We start from the raw sequence: 26139 nt of genomic DNA on the forward strand, positions 1-26139 counted from the left end.
CAGTTGCTGTCTATTGTGGACAAGGCATAAATAAAAATCAGAAATAAAAGCTAAACAGTGATTGCCTGAGAGTCTAATGGGTATCACATCAGGTGAGACCTTTCACTTACTTTTATACTCTAAAGTCTTGACCAGAAATATATAGTTACTAAAGGTTAGTATGATTTACATTTTGATATAGTTACTACTTATGAAGCATCTTGTGCCAGGCTCTGTGTGAGATACTTATGACTTTTCTATAACATTTAATTCTCATATCATTCTTGTAAAATGAGGGTCATCATTTGGCAGATGATTAAACTGAATGTTAAGTAACTGAAGTAACCTGTCCAAGTCACAGAGCCAGGAAGACACAGAACAGGATTCAAATATAGATCTCCATACCCTGTTCATAAGAGAGAAAAATAAAAGAATGAGACTCAAACCAACACCTTTTATAACAGTCAGAAAAACATGTACTGCTGTACTCTGATAGTGATTGGGAGGCTGAGTTGCAGACCATGGCTTAGCGTCAAGGTAAAGCACCTAAGTGTGGCCTCAGAGATTGCCACTGAATACACAGTCTTCTGGTAATAGAATCAATCAAGTGAGAAAACTCTTCTTTACTTAGCATGTTAAATAGGGAAAGGTAAGTATAAGACTGACCTAGGAAATGAATGTTTCCAACTCTGCTCCCCTAAAGTATTTCCACAATTCTATAATAAGGAATATAGAGTGTCAGAGAAAGGTCTAGAGAAAATGATCCAGAGTTCAAAGTGCAACTTAATTTTAATATCTGCAATCATGGTGGTCTTCATGAAGGAAGTGTTCTTGGATCCTTTAAAAATGGTTAGCAGCTACTAGCACAATAACAGGATCAAATTCTCACATATCAATTTATATCCTGAGTGTAAATGGGCTAATGTCCCCACTTAAAAGGCATAAAATGGCAAGTTGGATAGAGAAGCAAGACCCAACTGTCTGCTAACTTCAAGAGACCTGTCTCAACTAACAACACCCACAGGCTAAAACTAAAGACATGGAGAAAGATCTATCAGGCAAATGGAAAACAAAAAACTGCAGGGGTAGCTTTTCTTGTATAAAACAGACATTAAACCAACGATAATTTTTAAAAAGACAACATACATATTGTATAATGGTAAGAGTTACAATACAAACAAGAAGACTCAACTATCCTAAATGTATATGTACCCAACATTGGAGTACCCAGATTCATAAAACAGGTTTTTAGATATCTATGAAGAGATTTAGGAAGCTACACAATAATCTTGGGGAACTTCAACACCCAACTGACAATGTCAGATGTATCATCAGGGCATAAAACTAATGAAGATATGCTGGACTTAAACTCGGCACTTGACCAGTTGGAGCTAATTACACATCTACAGAACAGTCCATCCAAAACCAAGAGAATATATGTTCTTCTCATCTGCACATGGCACATAATTCTAAGATGAGCATGTGCTCAGGAATAAAGCAAGTCCAAGCAGATTCAAAGAAATTGACATCATACCCAACACACCCTCAGACCACAGCAAAATAAAAATTAAAAATCATTGCTAAGAAAATCTATCAAAACCATTCAGTTACATGGAAATTAAACCATATGCTCCTGAATGACTCTGGGATAAAAAAAGAAATTAAAGCAGAAATCAAAAAATTCTTTGAAACTAATGAAAACAGAAGCATAACATACCAAAATCTTTGGGACATAGCTAAAGCATTGTTAGGTGGAAAGTTTATAGCACTAAATGCCTACATCAGAAAGTTAGAATCATCTCAAATTAACAACCTAACGTCACACCTAGCAAAGGAAGAGGAACTAGAAAAACAAAAGCAAAACAACATCAAAGCTAGGAGAAGATAAGAAATAATCAAAATTAGAACTGAAATGATTGAAATTGAGATGTGAAAATCCATACAAAACATCGATGAACACAAAGTTTGTTTTTCAAAAGATTAAATAAGATTGATAGGCTGCTAGCTGGGTTAATAAAGAAAAAAAGAGAAGATCCAAATAAACACAATTAGAAATGACAAAGGTGACATTACAACTGACCCCACAGACATACAAAATATTCTCAGAGACTACTATGAACATCACTATGCACACAAACAAGAAAACCTAGGAGAAACAGGTAAATTTCTGAAAACACCCAGACTCTCAAGATTGATCGAGGAAGAAATGAAAATTCTGAACAGATTAATAACAAATTGTGAAATTGAATCAGAAATAAAAAGCCTCCCAGCTGAAAAAAGTCCTGGGCCCAATAGAATCAAAGCCAAATTCTACCAGATGTTCAAAGAAGAGCTAGTATCAGTCCTACTAAAATTATTCCAAAAATACAAGGAGGAGATACTCCTCCCTAACTCATTCTACAAAGCCAGCATCATCCTGATATCAAAGCCTGGCAGAGACACAACAATAAAAGAAAACAAGAGGATCATATTCCTGATAAACATATATGTAAAAATCCTCAAAAAATAGTAGCAAACAGAATTCAGAAGCACATGAAAATGTTAATTAACCACCATCAAGTAGACCTTATTCCTGGGAGTCATGGTTAGTTTAACATATGCAAATCAATAAATGTGATTTACCACAACAACAGAAGTAACAAAAACCACAGGATCATCTCAATAGATGCAGAAAAAGCCTTCCATAAAATTCAACATCACTTCATGTTAAAAACTCTGAACAAGTTAGGCAACAAAGGAACATACATCAAAATAATAAGAGCCATCTATGACAAATCCACAGCCAACACACTAAACAGGAAAAGCTGGGAGTATTCCCTCTGAGAATTGGAACAAGACAAGAATATCCACTCTCTTCATTTGTATTCAATGTAGTACTGGAAGTCCTAGGCAGAACAATCAGGCAAGAGACAGAAATAAAGGGCATCCAAATAGGAAGAGACGAAGTCAAGCTACTTTTCTTTGCAGACGATATGAATCTATACCAAGAAAACCCCATAGATTGCACCAGAAGGCTTCTAGAACTGATAAACAACTTCAGTAAAGTTTCAGGATACAAAAATCAACGTACAAAAATCAGTAGCATTTTTGTAAACCAATAATGTCCAAGCTCAGAGCAAAATCAAGAACACAATCTCATTTAAAATAGCCAAAAAAGAAAAATATAATAAGGAATAACTAGGAATACTACTTACCAAGGAAGTGAAAAATCTCTATAAGCATTACAGAACACTGCTGAAAGAAATCAGAGATGACACAAACAAATGGAAAAATATTCTATGCCTATGGTTAGGAAGAATCAATATTGTTAAAATGGCAATACCACTCAAAGTAATTTACAGATACACTGCTATTTCTACCAAACTTTCATTTTTCACAGAATTAGAAAAATTTATCCTAAAATTTATATAGAACCAAAAAGACCTCAAATCAAGCAAAATGAACAAAGCCAGAGGCATCACACTACCCAACTTGAAACTATACTACAAGACTACAGCAACCAAAACAGCATGGTACTGGTAGAAAAACACGTAGGCCAGAAAAACAGAACATAGAACCCAGAAACAAAACCACATACTTATACTGAACTGATATTCAACAAAGTCAATAACAACAAACAATGGGGAAAGGACTTCCTATCCAATAAATGGTGCTGGGATCACTGGCTATCTGTGTGCAGAAGATTGAAATTGGACTCCTACCAGTCACCATATGCAAAAATTAACTCAAGATGGATTAGAGACTTAAATGTAAGACCTAAAACTATAAAAACCCTAGAAGAAATCCTAAGAAATACCATCCTGAACATTAGCCTTAGCAAAGAATTTATGACTAAATTCCCCAAAGCAATTGCAACAAAAACAAAAATTGATGCATAGGACCTAATTAAGCAAAGGGCTTCTGCACAGCAAAGGAAACTATCAGTGGAGTAAACAGACAACCCACAGAATTGGGGAAAATATTTGTAAACTATGTATCCAACAAAGGTCTAATATCCAGAATGTGTAAAGAACTTAAATCAACAGACAGAACACAATCCCATTTAAAAATGGGCAAATAATATGAACAGACATGAATCCCACTATTGAGTGTATATGCAAGGGAAAAGCATTCATTCTATGAAAAAGACACATCCCCTTATATGTTCATCACAGTGCTGTTCACAATAGCAAATACATGGAATCAACCAAGATGTCCATCAGTGGTGGACTGGATAAAGAATATGTGGTACATATACACCATGAAATACTACACAGCCATAAAAAAGAATAAAATCATGTCCTTTGCTGCAACATGAATCAAGCTCAAAACTCAAAAACTGAGTGAACTAATGCAGGAATAGAAAACCAAAAACTACATGTTCTCATTTATAAGTGAGCACTAAACATTGAATACACATGGACGTAAATATGGAAATAACAGACACTGGAGACTGCTTGAAGAGGAAGGGTGGTAGGCAGCTATGGTTTAGAAGGCTACCTATCAGGTACTATGGTCTCTACCTTGATGACAGGATCATTTATACACCAATCCTCAGTAACAAAATTTTCTCATGTAACAAACCTGCACATTTACCCCTGAACCTAAATAAAAGTAAGAGGAAGAAAATGGTTAGAACTAGTATTAGTATAGGATTAGGGAGAAAAAGTAAAATAGAAGGGTAGTCTAGAGAAGACAGTTTGTTAATTTAATTCATTCACCAAATATTTATTGGTGGCCAAGTGTGTGCCAGACATTGTTCTAGGCACGGAGTAGAGAACGAAAAAGAAAGTATCAGGGCCAGGTGCCGTGGCTCATGCCTGTAATCCCAGCAGGACCAATCACGAGGTCAGGAGATCAAGACCATCCTGGCTAACATGGTGAAACCCCGTCTCTACTAAAAATACAAAAAAAAAAAAATTAGTGGGGCGTGGTGGTGGGAGCCCGTAGTCCCAGCGCATGAACCCGGGAGGCAGAGCTTGCAGTGAACCAAGATCTCGCCACTGCACTCCAGCCTGGATGATGGAGCCAGACTCCATGTCAAAACAAAAACAAAAACAAAAACAAACAAACCAAAACAACTCCCTGTTTTTATAGAGCTTATATTTTAGTGAGTAGTGTTTGAGATAGCCAATAAGCAAGATAATAAGATAAATCTATAAAATATGTTAGGTGTTGGTAAGGTGAAAATAATGTCACAAGAGAAGATAGGGAGTATTGGTTGGGGGAGGGAGAGATGCAATTAAGACAGGATATCCAGAGAAGGTCTCACAGAGAGGATAATGCCTGAGTAAAGTCATAAATTGGGAAGGAAACATGCTCTGTGACTTGTGAAGCAAGCTTACTATGCACTGGTTACCAACTTGTGTGACAGAACATACTCATATGCAAGTTATGTGAAATGGGTTTATTACTTACAGATAGGCAGCAAAAAACATCAGAAGCCTAGGACTCATTGTGAGCTGCTCCCCCAAGGCTCAGAAAGCTGCCTAGGGTGGATGGAGTCTCAACTGCATGTAACCCACTTGCATAGCAGACAAGGGACCCTGGAAAGCAGCCTGCACTGGGTGTTATATCCTGGGGTCACATGACTTACTGTGTTAAATCTTTGAAGGACATTCTGTTCTGGTGAGACTGAAACAGAGCCTAGGCTCTTCTAGCCAGTCTCTCTCTATCTCAATAAATTACATTATCAGACCATCATACAGTTACTGTTGAGAACTACAAGCAAGAAAGGGAGGAAAACTTGGTCAGTCCAAGGCCATTTGGAGAACTGTCCTGCACAAATCTTGTGGGTAGAGCATTCCAGGTAGAAGACTCAGCAATTACAAGGGCTCAGAGGCAGGGGCATGCCTAGCATATTTGAAGATGTAGGAGAAGGTCAGTGTGTCTAGGGTGGAATAATTTATGGGAAGAATATTAAGAGATTGAGTCAAAGGAAAAGGGGGTGAAATACCATGAGGCAGGCTTCTGTATGTCTTTGAAGGCCATTGCAAGGACTTTGGCTTTTACTTTTAGTAATAAGAAAAAAGTCACTGGGAAGTTTGATCAGAGGATTGTCATGATCTGACTTCTGTTTAAGGGAATTATTATGGCTATTATGCTAAAAACAGGCTGGAGTGCAAGGAAGATGGGCAAAAGGAGAAAGTAGGAAACCAGTTAGAAGACTATTGCTATAATCTAGACAGGGGAGGATACATACTGAGTCTGGTAGAAGTAGATTAGTGCTAAGTAGTCTAATTCCACATAAATTTTGAAGATAAATAAGAGTTATGAAGGTATGAAGGAAAAAGAGGAGTCAAAAGTGATTCAAAAGTGTTTGACTTGGCAACTAGAATAATGGAATTTCCAGCAGTGTGAAGAAATACAAATCCCGTCTGTGTGGGGAAGGAAATTATAAAATTTGCCTAGAGTGTAGCCTGGGACCATTGTCTAGTCCTGAGATGGAAGCAGGATTTCCCGTCTTATATTATGTCAGAATGAACGATGCCAGTTTCTCTAGGGAGACTCTCTACTGGGGAAATTTAAGGTGTCAGTATTTGGGCCAGCAATCAAGATGGAGATAATAGGCCTCTACAATTTGGGAAGCCATAAAGCACCATACTATCTTTGGAGAGTTGTTGTTGTTGTTTGTTGTTTGGGGGGGGGGTGGAAACTATCTTAAAGGAAACATTTCTTCCAAAATGATAAGCTCTGGCTTTACCTCAGCATTTTCTTTCACTTTTTTTTTTTTTTTTTTTTTTTTTTTTTTTTTTTTTTTTTTTTACCACACTTTTCCTATATGTCTTAACCCTATTTATTCTACAATCACGAGACCCGGATATAGATTTCACTTCCTAGACACCTTTGCCGTAATCGTGGCCTCTACCACAGGCAAGAACGTTTTCTTCTGTCATTGGGATCACTGTATTCCCTCTTAATGAGTTTCCCTGACAGCCCTACTCCTACAGCCCTTTAAACCTTTCTTCGCAATGTAGTCAGAATAGTCTTTCTAAAACAGAAATCTGATCATGTCCCTCCCTAGCTTCAACACTTCAGTGGATCCCAATTCTCTTATGATAAGTGCAGCAATTTTTTTTTTTTTTTTTTTTTTTTTTTTTTTTGAGACTGACTGACTTTCCCTCTTGTTGCTCAGGCTGGAGTGCAATGGTGCCATCTTGGCTGACTGAAACCTGCACCTCCCAGGTTCAAGCAATTCTCATGCCTCAGCCTCCTGAGTAGCTGGGATTAAAGGCACGCGATACCACACACAGCTAATTTTGTGTTTTTAGTAGAGACGGGGTTTCACCATGTTGGCTAGGCTGTTCTTGAACTCCTGACCTAAAGTGATCCACTCGCCTCGGCCTCCCAAAGTGTTGGGATTACAGGCGTGAGCCACTGCGCCTAGCCAAAATGCAGCAATCTTAACATGGCTTGATCATCTCTACCTTCCTCTACCATTTCAGCTCTCTCCTTTCTCCTACCTCCTACTCTCTGTGCTGGTCATCGATTTCCTTAAAGTCTCCCAAACATAGCATGCTCTATCTTATCTGTTATTCTTCAAAAATGCTTGGATCACTCTTTCTCCCCCTTCATCTGATTGATATTTAGCCTAAAGCTCAGCTTCAGAGAGCTTCCAGGTCTGATTCACTATTCAGTCCTATCTCAGCCCTTATCAAAACACATTGTAATTGCCTGCTTAGATAGATGCTCATCTGCCCTCTAGACTCTAAGTAAATGAGAGCAAGAATCACGTCTGTCTTGTTCAGCATGATGTCCCTCACTCGGAGCAAATTCTAAGCAGTTAGAAATAATAGGCACTAAGTCCATATTTGTCAAATCAATCATCAATAACAAACTTTAGTTCCTGTAGTTCCTTAGTTCCCAAGAACCTTCTATTGGAAGGGATATATCTCACTCCTTTGGGCCTCTATAGATTTTACCTCCACAGGTTTTACAGATTTATTATCTTCTACCTTTCACTGTATTTGCATAATTTATCTCTGTTATTGGACAAGTTTCCTATGTACAAGCTCCATATTCAAATCTTCTTTTTTTCCCTAGATGATAAATTACACAGCTTTGTGCATATTCTGACTCTAATAAATGTTTACTGAATTAATTAATGAATTAAAAGAGTTTAAATGTTATATTTTATAACTTTCAAATAGGCCAGTTTATAGAGAGCATATGCTTTGAGATTAGAAGTACTGGGCGATAAATCTAAATAGGTAAATTTATATCGATGGTGAAATATTGCCAGGTAAGAGAACATAATAGTTTAGAAACTGGAGGTTTGTTGAGGATTTCTGAACCAAAAAGGTATATTATCACAGCTGATACTAATGAAATGAATCTGTCCTTAAGATACATTTTGTGGTACAGAAATACAATTCTATCCTGCATTCATACTTAGAGTTGGTTATGGAAGAAAGTGAATCTTGCTACTGTTGGTGATTTAGAACTTTTTTCAGAGTTTTGGAAGAAAAACCTGAATACAGAAGATAATAGGCCCGTTATGTTGGTACTGTTTCTCAGTATTACCCATGGTTCTAACTCTGATAAATTTGCTCCAGTGCATTCTCTAATTACAGGCAACCCATTATTCAGTACCCAGGAATATCGCGAGAGTAGATTTGTATCTCAAAGTTATGCTTAATTTGTTTCCCAACAGGTTCTCTGACTCTGAAAACACATCATGTTCAGGATTCCAAAATGGGATTTGTGATCAACGCCATCTATTCGATGGCCTATGGGCTCCACAACATGCAGATGTCCCTCTGCCCAGGCTATGCAGGACTCTGTGATGCAATGAAGCCAATTGATGGACGGAAACTTTTGGAGTCCCTGATGAAAACCAATTTTACTGGGGTTTCTGGAGATACGATCCTATTCGACGAGAACGGAGACTCTCCAGGAAGGTATTGTTACGATTCTCCTCTAGACAGTAGAGACTGAACGACAGCCAACACTTGATCCTGAAATGTCTCTTTCTCTCCTTTGTGGTTAATCTAGGATTCCTGGTCATGTTTCCCCTTCCCTGACATCCCAAATGAGCAAAGATAGAGAGAGAAGAAGCCCCATTTCCTGTGCCAGGAAAAAAGCATTGGTGCTGATGTCCAAAATGTGCTTTGGGAATTATCACATTTCAGACACCTAAACTAAGAGACAAGAACCTCACATGATCATAGATAAATAAAAATCATCTCTGTGGTTTCTCTGTGCATGCTTGTCATGTTATTCCCTGTATTCGGCTATTTTCTTGTGCAATAGAACTATTCTGAAATAGGAACAATTTGATTTCTAGTAATCCAGAAATGGGGCTGAGGTTCTGTTCTGTTGTTTGCTGTACCTACAGCAAGTGAGTTATAAGTCATATTTTATTTTATTATTCTCCAGCTGGATCACTTTCTTCCTTGTTAAGGACTAAATTGTTTTTTCTTTGAAACTTTACCTTTCATTATTTATAGAGGAACTTGAAGAACATAAACTCATAATTATAGGTCAGTCCCCAGAGAAATCACTAAGTACCCAGAACTCACCAGAATTCACATTTATCTTCTACTGCAAATTCTTAAATGACTCAACACAGTCATTTAAGACTTGTAGACACTTTTAATCTATAAGGAATCATGCCATTGAAATGGTATTTTGAGGTGTAGCAGGGTTGAGTCTTCACTCAGCCTTGTATCAAAACAATAGGGTCCTTTGGTCCCTCAGTGCTTTTCTAGCAATAGTTCATACTTAACAACTGTGCTTGGAAAGCTGTCTGTACACTCTGTTTGTAGTTGACCCTGCCAAGAGGTTCATAAATCCTCAACAACTCGCACCACATGTGCCCACACATTCTGTCAGCAACCTTGGTTTAGCACACTTCTATATTCTATATTCTAAGATGAGCTGGAGCTTATCCCAAATGCAGCTGTTACTATTTCACATACCAGACTTATAAGTAATAGCTAGTTTCAGGTCATACAGCCAAGTGAAAAACCTAGGTTTTTTTTTTCTATTCTACAGACTTGAAGAATATTGCTATAACTAGGCTGTTTGCCAAAATAAGCTGACTTTTCACATGTTGTTTTCTACTTTTTGGCTCTTCCGTATATCCATGAAGGAAAAAATACAAGCATTTTCTCAGGGCCAAACAAAACTTCACAGTTGTAAATCTTTTACGGGCAGGTTGACCAACGAGTTCAGTCTTTAGGCTCATATCAAGGCATGGGCCCAGATATCTGCACAGGAATTTATTATTCCAAATGTGCATCTCTAGAGTACTGACATCAGCTTGGGACTTGTTGATAGAATTTGATGACTGTAGCTCCTTCCAATTCAAGAGTTTTTATGTCAGGTACCCAAACCCATTCCACAAACCAGGAAGGGAGGAGATGCCTCAGAAGGTCCAGCTCTATTCCAATGGGAAACCTTGATGGATCAGGCAGAACATGGCTGCCTTATTCATAATCCTTCAATTATGTTGTAAGGGGTTCTTAATCTTTATTGGAACAATCATCCCTTCAAGACTCAGACAAAATTTATAGATATTCTTTCAAGAACAACATACTTAAAATTTTGCAAACAATTTCTGGGAATACAGGATTGCTTTGAGTCTATCCTCGCACTACTAGGTTTGAGTATAACATTAACCCATTAATAAATTATCAGAGTTGGCCTCTAAGGGCATGAAGCAGACTCAGGAAAAGGTGATTTACCACTTTTTGTTTTTCAAAATAATCCATTTACATAACTAGCATATATTGAGTGTGTGTTCTGAGCCAAACACTCTACTTTTTAAACCTATGAGGTAAGTAATGTTACCATTCCTTTTTCCAGCTAAAAAAAAAAAAAAAACAAATCTTACAAAAGTTCAATGACTTGCCCAAAAATACAGTCTAGTAAATGACAGAGTCAAAATTTTAACTCAGTCTCCTGGGCTTCAACTTCTAACCTGATACAACAGCCTGCCAATTAATCAATCAGGATCAAAATTTTCAAAACACTTTTCTGAGAAAATTTATTTGTAGACATTAGTTTGTTATTTTTGTGGAGTAAAAGCATCCTGCCAGATCAAAGGTATTCCCAGCTGAGTGAGAAACCAAAGGATCCTGGGATGATTAAGGAATCCTCTAGAGTTAAAGAGTTAAAAGAGGAGGATCCTAAACAGAAGAAGCTGAAAGAGATAGCAACTCACTCTGGCACACACTTGCAGATTGTTAGATTTTCCTGGTAAAAAAAAAAAAAACCTGTGTCATAGAAAGAAGGAGACATGCCTAAGGTTGTATAGTCAATTAAATAACAGGGCAAGGACATATGCAATCTCATGCACAATCATCAAGTAAAAATTTACCTTCTTTTTTTTTCTTATATTACATTTGAAAGGGTTCAATGCATTCATATGTAGTATAAAAGTGTTCCATTATTAGGTGCCATTCATGTTTTTGGTCTAACTAACTCTGTGATCTCTCTTTACTCTGTGATTATCCAACCCCAAAGGCACAGATCATTGTAATTGCTTTGTTGTATAGGCCAGGGCTTGGGAGTATCTATTATGCCAACCCACAGATAATTTAGCACACATTTAAGAATTACATTTTTTCTTTTTTTTTTTTTTTTAGGAAAAGTACCTTAGCATTGGAATTACAGATAGAAAGAGCCTTAGGATCCACATAAATGTAATACTCTGCAGTCTTCTCCAAATGATTTTTCACTTTTCTCTAACAACAACCTTGTTTAAGCCCCTTGAATAAACCCCTCATTATCATCTGAAGACAATCTTCTCTAATTTTCAGAGTTAGAGCCATTTAGAAATTTCCTTATTTCTGTTCAATTGAACCCTGACTTTCTCTAGTTTACCTTAATAGAACTTGTTGTTGTTGTTACTGTAATATCTTTTGTTTATTTTGATTTTGAGCAATATATAAAATTTATTTTTAAATTTATTTAGAATATTCTAGGTTTAAATTGTGGCCAGTTAAGGAAGAGCAGACATGAGGAGGTAGAGAGTAAGGGGAAGGAAGGGACAGATATTAAATCAGATAAATTACATATACAAACACACTATGCTGAGAAAAACATTTCAGAACAGAGAAATATAAAAACCAAGAGGTGCAATGAGAAAGAAAGGCGGGGGAAGAGGAGGGGAGGGGAAAGGGGAGGGAGAGAGGGAGAAGGAAAGGGAGGAGGAGGGGGGAGGAGGAAGAAGGGGAAGAGGAGGAGGATTGAGGAAGAAGAGAAGGAGGAGAAGATAAATGGGAGGAAGGGGATGGGAAGGAGAAAAAAGAAACTGAGCTGGAGATTCATATTAAAGTATCTTGTGATTGGAATGACACACTAATCTTTGCTTCTGACACTGAATATGTGCAAGTTGGATCTCTACTAAAGGCATCAAAAACAAAGAGCACACAGAATTACCGTTTTGTTTTTTTTTGTTTTTTTTTTTGAGAGGGAGCCTCTCTCAGTTGCCAGGGCTGGAGTGCAATGGCGAGATCTTGGCTCACTGCAAGGTCCGCCTCCCGGGTTTATGCCATTCTACTGCCTCAGCCTTCCAAGTAGCTGGGACTACAGGGGCCTGCCACCACGCCTGGCTAATTTTTTGTATTTTTAGTAGAGATGGGGTTTCAAGTGTTAGCCAGGATGGTCTCGATCTCCTGACCTCGTAATTGGCCCGCCTTGGCCTCCGAAAGTGCTGGGATTACAGGTGTGAGCCACTGCACCCGGTCTACTGTTATCTTTTTGGTAAACAAAATACAGTCTTCTAGATTGAATCATGGCTAAAGATTGCAGGAAGTCATTATGTCTTTTGATTCTTACCTAAAAGTTACATAAGAATATGTTTTAAACATTCACTTTATTTTCCTTTGAAGGAGAATAAAAGCTATATTCTATCTCTGAAAATTAAAAGGGCTCATACCAATTCACAAGTGAAGGGGAGAATATTCTTTTGTGGAGACATATTCTCATCTATTTCTTTTCTTAGTGTACTAAAAAAAGATTTTTAAAGCAATGTTCTATTTTCACAGCTTTAGCCATGAGTGATAATATCTCTTTGTGTTTGCATTGTATTAAGAAACAATGACCAGAAATCTAAAGGCTAATTCCAAAGGGAGGGTTCATTGTCTCTAATGTAACTATAACAAGTTTATTGAGTTGAACTGAAATTAAGGTTTAACTTTCCTGAAAACAAGTTCCCTGTCAAATGTGACATTTTCCACTCTATAGAGTTTTCATGTTTATTTTTCAAAAACTGGATCCCTTTACTTTTTACCATTTATTGTACATAAAACAAAGAGACATGGATATAGAGATAAAAGCCTTACAATATAAATTGGTTCAAATTTTTACAATATTTAAGCAAGGAAAATATAGTCTCTTAGCTCTACCCAGGATTTGGAGCAGTCTAATAAGGAAGAAGGAACTGCAGACTTGAAATCTAAAGGCTTAGTTTAGGTCCTGGCTCTGACGCTTATGTACTCTGTAATCTGTACTAATTAACCTCACTGAGCTTCAGTGCTTTATCTGTAAAATTAACAGTGTGAACTAAACTTTTCAGACTTAAGAATTGCTAGAAATGGATTTGACAGCTCAGTTTTGAGTGAGGAATAACACCCACATATTTCTTCAAATTATCAGCAGCAAAGAAATAAGTCTGACACTGACATTTCTCTTTCTCCCATCCTAGAATCTTCAAAGGTTATTTGCTCATAGAAAGTCACCCTTTGAATACTCAAAGCTCATATATTTGAAGTAGCCAATGACATAATACAAGAGTTCTTTTTACCTCAGTGCTCTGTGTTCTAATATCTCAACTCATTGCATGAACCGAGGCCGTGGGATAATTGTGACCGAGAGGAAAGGAAAGTATCCTATAAATTGGTAGTTTTGATTTAGAAGTAGAATTTAGACCAAATTGTTGCTGACTGACAACACTAAAGGAAAATCCTCAAGTTACTGAACAACCAACAAAACAAGAATGAGGTAATATTCTGAAGAAAAAAAACTTACAGTAAAATTTGTGATTTGGAGTGAAAACAGAATGGCATCATTTTATAACATAAGTTTCAATAGATGCCAGTTTTGTTCTGAGTATTTCTGTACAGAACATTGGTTTGAGTATAGTAATCTCATCACTTGAATCCAAAAGCTAGAACATTTTCCATTTGTATCAGTTTCCAGATAGCTACACATGCTGAGCATAGGAGACTGGAGGAGGCATTTATATGTCTATCTGTCAGTACTGTAAGTCCTGAGGGGGTAAACAGTATAAAATACTATGTGAGCACAGTGTGTGCCTGAGACATACCTATAGAAACTGAGATAGTGGTGATATTGTTTATCCAATATCCTCAAATTGGAAAATTATTTCAGAGATTCTTCTCTAGAAATGAGCTTACTTATAAGAAAAGGCTTGTAAGTAAGCACATTGGTTTTCTTTTTTTACATTTATATCCACATATTCAAAAAACAATAGTTAGCAAAAACTGAGAACTCACAAGGAACTACTCTTTTCCAGCATTTTTACATTGCATGAGGTGCTTTAGAAGCTATTTTCAAACTTTTTTAAACTTTACTCTCAAAATTATCTTTGTACAATGAATTTAGCCATTGATAATGGACAAAGTAAGAAAGGTAAAATAAGGCCCTCTGTAAATTACCTCTATATCCCCTAAAGCTGAAAATAAGATGAAAGATTTACCAAATTTCTCACTTGGTTAGTAAATGTAAGTTTTATCATTTTACTTGAATACAGACAAAAACCTGTCTATCTTTTGTAGAAGTCTAACAGTAGTACTTGTTTAAACTTCTTGAAGTTATTTTGAAACTGTCTTTCATCCTACTGAGGTCAAATCACCTTCTCACATGGGATTACTTTCTATTTCAGGTGTAAGCTTGAAAGTACGGAAATGGTCTCTGCAAAGAAAGTGAAATGGACAGATTATTTTTGTTATTCTAAGTGTACTGTCATGGAAAATTCCAGTGTTACTTATATGACAGTAGACACATTTTTGGGAATAAAATGTATTGACTCTTCAAAGCTAAATATTTACGTCTTAAGCTGCATAATTATCATATTCTTATTCCTAAGGTATGAAATAATGAATTTCAAGGAAATGGGAAAAGATTATTTTGATTATATCAACGTTGGAAGTTGGGACAATGGAGAATTAAAAATGGATGATGATAAAGTATGGTCCAAGAAAAGCAACATCATCAGATCTGTGTGCAGTGAATCATGTGAGAAAGGCCAGATCAAGGTAAAATGGAATCTATGTTTCTTTCATTTTTGTTGTAAATTCAACAGTGTTAATTATCATTGGCTATTTTTTAAAATTTTAGACACTTATTTTACTTTTTATATTGTAAGCTTCTGATGTCAGAAATTCTCACTCATTCCTTGTGAAATCCTATGTGCAACTCACAATAGTCTTAGTAGTTGGTTTGATTGAACCAGTTGATGAATCATGTTTGCCCACACCCTTTCTGCTCATACAAGCCTTTCAAGACATGACTTCCTGGAAGTAAATTTACAGTTAGAAAAGGCACTAATTTGAATTTATTTAATAAATATTCATCAAATGTTTATTAATAGTTAATATTGATGAGGCAAAAATAAATGAGACACCCTTTATTGTCAGAAGATTTACAGTCTGTGTGAGAAAAATATGGACACAGATAAGCAGCATTATGTAAAATGTGATGACTTCATTAAGAAAGAAAAGAAGAAGGCTATATCAGTTTGTACAAAAGGGATAGAGATATTTCTTCTAAATAAAAGGTCAAACTTTTGACCATAAAAATGAGTATGATTTCAGGGAGAGAACACTTACATAGAAAGAACAGTAAAAGAAAAGGGACAAAAGTGGTAATTGAAGACTGTCTAGCACAAGTAAATAATCTAGAGTACATTGCTCTAAATGGTTATTATAAAAGAGAAAGTTGAAATAAGTTGAACCCAGATTTGTGGAGAGTTTTGAACATCATGCTAAATACATTGAACTTAATTTTTATTAAACAGGAGTCAGAGAATAATTTTGATCAAGATGTTGGCATAAGTTGAGCTGTGGTAAGGAAAATGAATAAATAGATTTATAAAACAAGAAAGAAGAGACAAGTTAGAAGCATGCTGTGATAGTGGTAACAAGGCCTTGAATTGGGGAAGAAACAGTGAGAATGAAAAGGGGCCGGAAGACATATTTGGAGAAAACATTATAGATGTAGATTCAATCAAGCTGACTACCAATTTGATGTTGAGTTGTGGAAGATAAAGAAGTCAACACAATCAACTGCAATTCTAAGTGTTAGTAAATAAAAGGTGGCATTGTCAGGAATAGAAAAATAGGGGTGGCTTTAGAGAAAAGGTGATTGGTTAGTTTGGGGGCATGTTGGTTTTGATATAGCCATCCAATGATTCAAAGTTTGGTCTAGAGCAATGAAAAATAAGGCTAAGCATACAGATTTAGGAATTGATTGAATAGAGTTAAAGTTGAAGCTATTAGAATAGATAAAATTACAGGACTTAAAAGTGTAAATAAAAAATAAATATGGACCAAGAATATACCTTGGAGAATTTCTGCTTTCAAAGTGTGAAAAAGGAACAGGTAGAGGCTGAGAAGCAACAGGTACAAAGAGAGAGATAACCAGAGAGCACACTGTCACATAAGATGGTAGCCAGCAGAAGAAAAAGGTCAAAGAAGAGGAACAATGAGGAAAAGACATGAAAATTGAGGGTTCACCCTTCATCTGGGTCTGCTAGATTGAACAGAATGTAATGATAATTGAGTATCACGATAAATGGATAAAGAAAATATAGTGTATCTACATAATAGAATACCATTCAATCATAAAAAAGAATGAAATCCTGTTATTCACAGCAATGTAGAAGGAACTGGAGAACAGAATGTTAAGTGAAATAAGCCACGGACAGAAAATTAAATGTTATGTGTTCTCACTTATATGTGCAAGATAAAAAAAAGTTGATCTCACAGAAGTAAAAATTAGAACAGAGCATACTAGAGGGTAGGAAGGGAAGGAGGAAGAGAGGGATAGGGAGAAATTTGTTAAAAGAAGCAAAATCACAGCTAGATAGGAGGAATAAATTCTAGTGTTCTTTAGCACTGTAGGATGAATATAGTTAAAAGTATTCTATAGTTTCAAATAGCTAGAAGGAGGATACTGAACATTCCTAACATGAAGAAATAATAAATATCTGAGATGATGGCTATGCTAATTACGCTGATCTGGTCACTATACATTGTGTGTATCAAAACATCACTATGTAACCCATAAATATATACAATTATTATGTGTCAATTGAAAAAATAAAAAGTATAAGAAAAAGAAATATGTGATAAAAAGCATGTAAGGGATAATTTGGTAATTTGAGGACATTAAAAAATTACTCTTAGGCTAAAAAAGATGTGGCCACACTTGCAAGAAATAAAAATTCATGAAGAGAAGACAAAGATATAATAGAAAAGGGGGTGAGAGCTGCTATTGGTGCACAATGCTGTAGGGGAAAATGATATCAAAATAATTTATTTGCTTATCAAACAGTTCTTAAAGTACTACCATACCACATTTCAGGTAGTGTATTCCTAGAGCCACTGAATTTGGTCTTTTCAATCAACCTTACCTTCACTCTGTTTAGAAGACATTTCATGTGTTTTTTCATCTGTGATTAAGACTGAAACTGAAATATTTTAATATTGATAGTAAGGCCTTCAAAGGGTAGGTCTGAAGATTTGGAAAGCATAAGACCAGAAAGAAGAAAGATAAGGTAAAAGAAGATACAAATAAATGTATTAATATCTGCTAAATGGCTCAAAATATTAGGTATCTGACATTTTCTGTATGTCTTGTTATGGTATACAGCAAGAGCTGGTAAACTATAGCCCACAGACTAAATCTGACCTACTATCTGTTTTTGTAAATAAAATTTTATTAAAATACAGCCAAGCTTATTCGTTTATATATTGTCCATGGCTACTTTCTGCTATAGTGGCAGAGTTGGATAGCTGAGCTGCTGACTTGCAATAAAGACTGTATGGCTCAAAGCCTAAATATTTACTAGTTGATCGTTTATAAAAAACATGTTTGCTAACGCTTGTTACATCAAGACAAAAGAGATTTTCATCTTGGCCAATTATCTTGCAGTTAAACTCTTCATTATGAGGGTTTAAATTCATGTACAATTATTTGTGTATCCACCAAGAATATCAATATTCATAATTTCCAGTGCTTCCTGTAGAAAAATTACACAGTGTAAATTACCATATATTTTTTCTTTATTTTTGACCCTTCACAGCAATACATTTTGAAAATGTAACTTCCAGGGCCAGGCATGGTGGTTCTCACCTGTAATCCCAGCACTTTGGGAGGCCGAGACGGGTGGATCACGAGGTCAGGAGATCGAGACCATCCTGGCTAACACGATGAAACCCCGTCTCTACTAAAAATACAAAAAAATTAGCTGGGTGTGGTGGCAGGCACCTGTAGTACCAGCCATTTGGGAGGCTGAGGCCGGAGAATGGCGTGAACTCTGGAGGCGTGAGATCACACCACTGCACTCCAACCTGGGTGACAGAGTGAGACTCCATCTCCAAAACAAACAAACAAACAAAAAGAACTTCTAAATGCTGAATGACTAATTTGAGAGATTTCTTTATATATACTTTTCTACCCTACTCTACAGGGAATAATTTACATAACTAGAAGAATTTTATTCCCTATTATCGTGTATATATATATACACACACACACATACACTCACACACATATATATATATGTGTGTGTGTGTATATATATATATTTTAGACGGAGTCTCACTCTGTCTCCAGGCTGGAGTGCAGTGGCGCAATCTTGGCTCACTGCAACCTCTGCCTCCCAGGTTCAAGTGATTCTCCTGCCTCGGCCTCCAGAATAGCTGGGATTACAGGGGTCTGCCACGACACCTGGCTAATGTTTTTGTATTTTTATTGGAGGCGGGGTTTCACTATGTTGGTCAGGATGGTCTCGATCTCCTGACCTCATGATTCGCCCACCTCGGCCTTCCAAAATACTGGAATTACAGGCATGAGCCACCGCGCCCAGCCTATTATCATATTTTTAATACTGGTTATTTTGTAACAATATTTGCTTCGACCTTTTTTAAAAATCCCAAACTCCATTTTTCTAACCAGATGTCATTTTTACTCTATTAAATATACAATGTATAAGATTTTCTTAATATGGTTTAAGGTTGTAACTGAGCAATTTAATTCATGATATCAACATCTCATGGCATTGTTCAGAGTTTGTAAACTTAGTTTCCATGAAAGGGTTTAGTCTAGTCAAGGTTCAGATATGTTATATATTGTTATTCATAAAGAAAGCACTGCTGACTGCGTGCAGTGGCTCATGAGTATAATCTCAACAATTTGGGAGGCTGAGATGGGAGAATCTCTTGAGCTCAGGAGTTCAAGATCAGCCTAGGCAACTTAGTGAGACCCTATCTCTTCAAAAAGATAAGAAACAAAAGTAATTGAGCATGGTGGCACACATCTGTAGTCCCAGGTATTCAGGAAGCTGAGGCAGAAGGCTCTCTTGGGCAGGGGAGGTCAAGGCTGCAGTGAGCCAAGATGGCGCCACTGCACTCCCAGCCTAGGTAACAACACAAGACTGCCTCAAAAAATAAAATAAATAAAAAAGAAAGCACCACTGCTTCCAGGATGTTAAACTGCCATGAAAGAGAATTGTCACTACCTCGTGTTCAAAATAAATGTGAAACAGAACATAAAATGTGAAAACAGAACATAAAATGTGAAAACATAAAACAAGTTCTAAACGATCAGAGAAAAACATATTAAGTTATCACTATTGATTCAAAAAGAGATTATAATATTGGAATTCTTCTTAGAAAAAGGCATGAACTTATTTTAATTTCAGGTGTTTACCTGAAATTCACAAACCAATGAAAACTGAACCATAAGAAATCAAAGTATTTCAGTGGGGGGAAATGCAGCTGCTTTTATTTACTAATCCCTGCTAAGGTCTGCTAAGGTCCGAAAGACACTCCTTCGGCTTTGCAATATGCCTGTTTGCATAACAAAATCTAATAATTGTTCAAAGATAGTTTTGCCAAGTGTGGTATACCTTGAAAATGAAATTCTTCATTTCTATATATGAACATTTATGTGCATATTATTAATGAAATGGGTAACATTATTAGAGTGTTCTACACTTTACAAATCACTGTATTGTTTTATTTAATCCTAAGGAAATCCTATAAGGTAGATATTATTATCGTAAAAGCAATAGGTCCAGTTAAAAGAAACTGAGCATTAGCTGGAGGACTGCTCAAGGCTGCACAACTACTTAGTGACTATAAGACTAGAACTCTGGTGCTACTTAATTCCCAAGCCAGTACTCTTTCCCTTGCATCTTTCAAAATATCACGCAGTCTATCTTCCAATAAGACTCAGTATTTATAAGCATGAGCATTTGAAGTCCAACATACATTGTTTGATCCCTCATTTACCCTAACATGCTATGTGAGCTAACTCAACCTAGTTTTCTCCCCTAAGAAAATGAAAAAAATAAACCAGCCACTTCATACAGAGCTGTTCTAATGCTTTAATGGGATAACAGTATTGGACAAGTACTAAAGAGCCTGGAAATAGTTGATATTATTATGAAGAATACTTTAATCAGGTCTAAGGAGCAATGTTGCCTCACTTATTTAGTTACTTTAGGGAAAAGCTATTTTAGGCCCCTTTGCCATTACTCCCTGCTTGTATTGTTGTAGTTTTAAGAGTCAGTAGAAGAAATACTACAAAAATGTAAAAAACAGTTGTCAGCTTACAATTATATTTGGTATCTAGCTGATGTTATTACCAAAGATCATTACTAGAGTCAGCATCTCAGACTAGAAATATAAAGTGTAATTATTACTGTATCTGGTCATTGCTGAATATTAACCACGGTTTTAATTATTTAAAAGAACATTTAATGAATGCTGTCTATTCCAGAGAGGCTCTTCATGCACCAATGGTGGGGAAGAAAAGGTACATCTATTTCAAAAGAATAACATCTGTGACTCGTTCAACTGTTAAATTATTTCAATTATTTTCCATTACCTTAAAAAAGTCAAATAGATTAAGAGGTATATAATAGTCTGAATGACCTCATCTACCTTCAAACAAAACAAAGCTACTAAAATAGGAAAGAATGGGCTGAATTGTTGAATCAGACTTTTAGTAGAAAGAGATCAAGAGATCATCTCCAGGAAAATCTTAATCTTTTGCTTTGTTCTACCCAATACAAATTCCTAATTATATTTATCAATATGGATAGATTTTAGAAGATTAGGAAATATACAATGTTTTTTGCTCACAATTATTCAACTAATGGGGGGAAGGAAGCTAAGGTAAATCCAGAGAGCAGAAGTTCTTAACTTGAGGAAAGGAGAAGTAGAGCAGATCCTGGGGTGAATTCAGTTATGTGTATGTACATATGAGCACAAGCACAGGTACTTAATTAAATACAGGTTTCCAAGGCTAATTATCCAAAGACTTGCATTTAATTTAATGCCTTATCCTGCCACCAGCTAACTTTATGATGTTGGACTTGTTTAAACTCAGCCTTACTTTCTTTAATTATAAATTAAGAATATTAAAAATTATACTGCTTATCTGATAACATTTAAAATAATGTATGCGAAAGGCCTTTCTGCTTTGCAAAACAGCACATTGGAATATAGAATTGTTGGATTTTTATCTATGCAAACAAATATCTAAATTTCAAATATTTGCCTTAGGTGATCCGAAAGGGAGAAGTCAGCTGTTGTTGGACCTGTACACCTTGTAAGGAGAATGAGTATGTCTTTGATGAGTATACATGCAAGGCATGCCAGCTGGGGTCTTGGCCCACTGATGATCTCACAGGTAATCTGTCACAATCTCACCACATATAAATAAACCGAAAACAGATGCAGACGTGGGAGAGGGGGTTCACATCCCCAAGCATTACGTATCTTGGGTAGTCTTATTTATGGAACAAATAATTTCCTTGGGAGCATAAGTTTCCCAAAGTTTGAGCTACTTTTTAAAATCCTCAAGTCTCTGGGAGAGATGTGCCTATATATCTGTCTTCACTCCAAAATTAGATCAGAATTCCTAGCTTGTCTACTGGGCATTCTTCCCTCATCCCCAGGACATTCCCAGAAGTTCCTAAATAGGGTCCCAGTTATATGTGTCATTTTAGGTGAAGAGAAAGAAGTTTTAGCCAGGAAGTGATGAAAATATGACATATCCAAGAACAAAAAGGTAGCACTGAATTGGGCAGAATGTCATCTAAAGTTCTTTTCTTCTCTTAATTGTTTTTATTAATTGAAATCAGGAGTCTCCAACTAATAAGTTTTCAAGTATTGTTGGCACAGGGCAAGACTTGATTTTACTTGTTTATTGTTTTACTTTTTTGTTTTGTTTTGGCTTTTGGTTCTTTCTGCCCACAGATGTTAAAGACTATGTCATCGTGTACTCCAGTCTATATTTCATAGTCTTTTCTAATTTTTATAATATATAAACAGAATATGATTCCTTTCATACTGTCTTCTAATTTTTCTTCAATAAACATTTATTAAATGCACTTACGCGTATTTGCCTACCACGAAAATAAAAATATAGAAATAAAAATACTACCTCTGTCTTAATGAAGTTCACAGATTAATAAAGGAGGCAAAAAATTAAAAATATGTTTACAATATAATAAGAGGACATAGATTTATAGACATGGGAGCATGAGGAGGGCACCCATAAACTGAGTATGCAAGAAAAAGAGCAAAAAAGCCTTGCAGGCAGAGAGCCCCCCATGTGGTATGTCACGTTGTCTAGTGGTTTTAGAATTCAGATGAATTTAGCACAAAACTTCTAGAGGCTAGAAGATCATAAGGTCATCAGTGTTAGACTCCATCCCTCCCAGGACGAATGATTTTATTCATAGTAGTTGTATTCACTTATTTCAAAAGTCTGATTATTAAAAATTCCATGATCCTGGGTCTTTCAAGACAGCTCACCATTTTTTGGTGATTGGTATGTATACAGAAGACTTTCCCTTTTCTCGAAAAAAAAAAAAAAATCTGATTTAATAAAACATCCAAGTGCCTTTTGATCACATTTGAATCTTTTTTTCGCCATTACACTATGAGCTTTCTGATGTTCTTATTCATCCTGTTTTCCCCAGAGCTGACTCAATGCTAAACACAAAGCCTTCAATAAATTTTGTTGAATAGATGATCTATAGTGTGCCTGTGTGCACACACACAGTAAAAATGCCAAAAAGAAAAAAAAAAATACTGTGATTGGTTTTCTTGAAGAAGGGTGATGAGCAGTATTCCTATCTTTTCTTCATACTATTTATTTACTTGTTTTTCTACTTTTTAACTAGATTATGGTGAAAATGAAAAACTGTCTTGCATCGTCAAGTAATTTGCATGGCTAAGCACCTTGTAAATGAATATATAGATGTAACTTTTTGTCTCATGTTCTGTAAGACTATGATATTGAGAATGAACACAGTCTGTTCTTTCATTATTTCAGCAGATAAATATTTTATTATTACTATTTTCATTATAATATTAGATACTTGAGAAATTGAGGTGAAAAAACAGCAATGCTTCCTGTGTCACTTGTCCCCTATATTCTAGTCCTTAAACATCTTACCAACTTGTGGGGAAAGAGACATAAAACAACACATGCACATGGCTAGTCAGCTCTTTGTTTGCTAATGGGCTACTTGTGTGCCTCACTGACAAATTGGAATAAAAACATGGAAATATCAGAGAGGTCATAATTTAAATTTGTGGTCATATAATTTTTCTCTGAAGAAATAAAAATTAACTGAGACCTAAATGATAAATATAAATATTTAGCAAATAATAACTAAGAAGAGATTTTAGTCTGGGGTAACAGCACATGTGAATGTCTGTATATGGGTAAACAGGTAGGAGAACAGTGTCAGAAGAGGTCAAAAAAGTAGCAGGGGCAAGAACCTATGCAGCCTAGGAGAACATGTTCAGGGTTTGAGTGTTTTATTATTAAGACAATGAGACATCACTGCAGGGATTTTAGCATAAGAAAAAATACATTATTATAAATATATTTTTAAAATATTATTCTGGTTACTGTTACCAAGAATAATTTGGGGAGGGATAGAAAGTGGAAACAGGAAGACAAGTTGGGTAGTTGCAGACAAGAATTTTTAATGTCTAAATAGTGCATTGGAAGATTTGAGATATGCTTTCGGGTAAAATCAACAAGACATACAGATTAATTGGATGCTGAAGGTGTTAAGGAAGTTGCCAAATTTTCTTTTTTGAAGGCTAAAAAAGTAGATTATTTCATAAAGATCAAAACTTTAGCTATAGAAAATATCAGACATGTCTTTGAGATTTTCGAGTGCTAATTGATTAATTTAACAAATTTAGGCCTTAGCTTGTGCCAGAAAATGTAATTTGGATTGGGAATACAAAGATTTAGTCTAAGTTCCTAAGAAATTCATAATCTTGCAAAAGAAAAGCATGTAACCAGGTAATAACAGTGTTCTTGGTGCTATAGGTGAGGAGTAAACAAAGTATTTTGGAAGGGCGGGGGTGCCAAACTAACCCTGGAGAATCTGGGAAAGTTTAATCTTGAAACATGAGTTGAAGCTCACTTTACAAAAAAAAAAAAAAAAAGTGAAGAAGATATACTGTGTGTTATCTCAAAAATGTCCTTCCACAGTGTAAAGACAAATCCAAATCCTTGCATTGTTAATTCCATCTCATCCCTCTTTCCAATCAACTTTCTTGAGTAATAAATCTTTCTTTTATCTTCCTCACTCTTGATTTATCAAAGCAATTTGCCTCCTACCCTCACCATGCTATCACAAATATTTCAGATAAAGATGTCTGTAGTCACCACATGGCCAAACTAATAGTCCCTTGTCAGTCCTTATTTTACAAACATTTCTGTTCAATTCAATGGGCTTGATGCTGCACTGTAAACTAACTGTAAACTTGCTTTTCTATTCCCTGGGTGGATATGGCCACCCATATCCAGTCACTTATCTACCCTAATGGTTTGAATTGCTAAATATTCCTAACCACCTTTCCTCCTCTCCTAGTACAACTCTTCACTCAACTAGGTTCTCATCATCTCATATTTAAATATTGCAGTAACTTTCTAATTTATTTCCTTGTCCCTAGATTTATGCCACATGCCTCTTAATCCACTTTTGATCTTGCTATTTTTTCAGGGAGAATTCCGATCTTTTTTTAATGGCAGGAATTGCACAGTTTATTATTTTGAGACAATTGTTGCAGACATATTTAAAATTTTCTAAGCAATGTGCTTTTAACAACAAAAATTTTTAAAGTTGGAAAGAGCTAATAACTTGGATCACAGCTGACACAGAATTCCCAATTAAAATGGACTCCATTATCTCCCTAGATTTTGCAAACAATGCTTTGTCTAACACTTCTTTAAAACAACAAAGGAGACAGCAAGCTGAAATTTTTTCCAAGCACACAGGAAATGGTGTCATCACACTACTTGAAAAAGGTGCTGAAGGGAGAAGATGATCTTGCTATTGAACATTGTATCCGAAATACAGATCTGTCTTTTTTTTTTTTCCTTGCTGGTATAGGAGAAAGTAACTATCTTTTCTTCCCAGCCTAGGTTTATGGATGAAGTCCTTGGAACAAGATACAAACTAACAAGAGAAAAGCACTTACATTTATTTAATATAAGTTTTACATAGGGAAAGGAAAACAAAGAAACAGGAAAACTTGTGTATTTTTATGCTAGGTTTGATAGAGAAGTGGTAAGTCATTGGGGAGTATGATTGGATTATAAAAGCATGATCTAATGATAGTTAGCTGGGGAGAACTCAGCTATTCCTGTTTGTTCAGATTGCTGTCAGTGACCTTGCATTTATAGAGATATACAGATGTTCACTTCCTCTGGGTACAGAGAGAGCACCTGTCAAATGAGAGTTTTATGACTTGCTTCAGGAGAGAATGTTGGGGGGAAGGTGAGAGTTACCTTCCTGCTTCTGCTGTTTTCTCAAATGCCAAGGTGCCATACTTTGGGGTAGTGTGTTCTGAATCCCATCACTGAAAACTTACCACTGGTTTTATAACTCTGTGTAGTATTTTCCAAGCTTTCAACATGACATACAAAATGTCCTCTCTT

At 35.9% G+C, this 26139-nt stretch overlaps 1 protein-coding gene across 2 annotated transcripts in view; it reads left to right on the top strand.

Moving 5' to 3' along the window:
• The window catches only part of GRM5 (glutamate metabotropic receptor 5), a 582078-nt gene that overhangs the window by 475889 nt on the left and 80050 nt on the right, over positions 1 to 26139 (top strand). For both annotated transcript variants that reach the window (XM_010357229.2, XM_010357228.2), the window contains exons 5-7: positions 8612 to 8858; positions 15017 to 15185; positions 21726 to 21852. In XM_010357229.2, the coding sequence (XP_010355531.2) occupies positions 8612 to 8858; positions 15017 to 15185; positions 21726 to 21852 (543 nt within the window). The remainder of the gene's footprint in view (positions 1 to 8611; positions 8859 to 15016; positions 15186 to 21725; positions 21853 to 26139) is intronic.

The sequence above is a fragment of the Rhinopithecus roxellana genome, chromosome 15 (assembly GCF_007565055.1).
Source record: "Rhinopithecus roxellana isolate Shanxi Qingling chromosome 15, ASM756505v1, whole genome shotgun sequence".
Classification (NCBI taxonomy): domain Eukaryota; kingdom Metazoa; phylum Chordata; class Mammalia; order Primates; family Cercopithecidae; genus Rhinopithecus; species Rhinopithecus roxellana.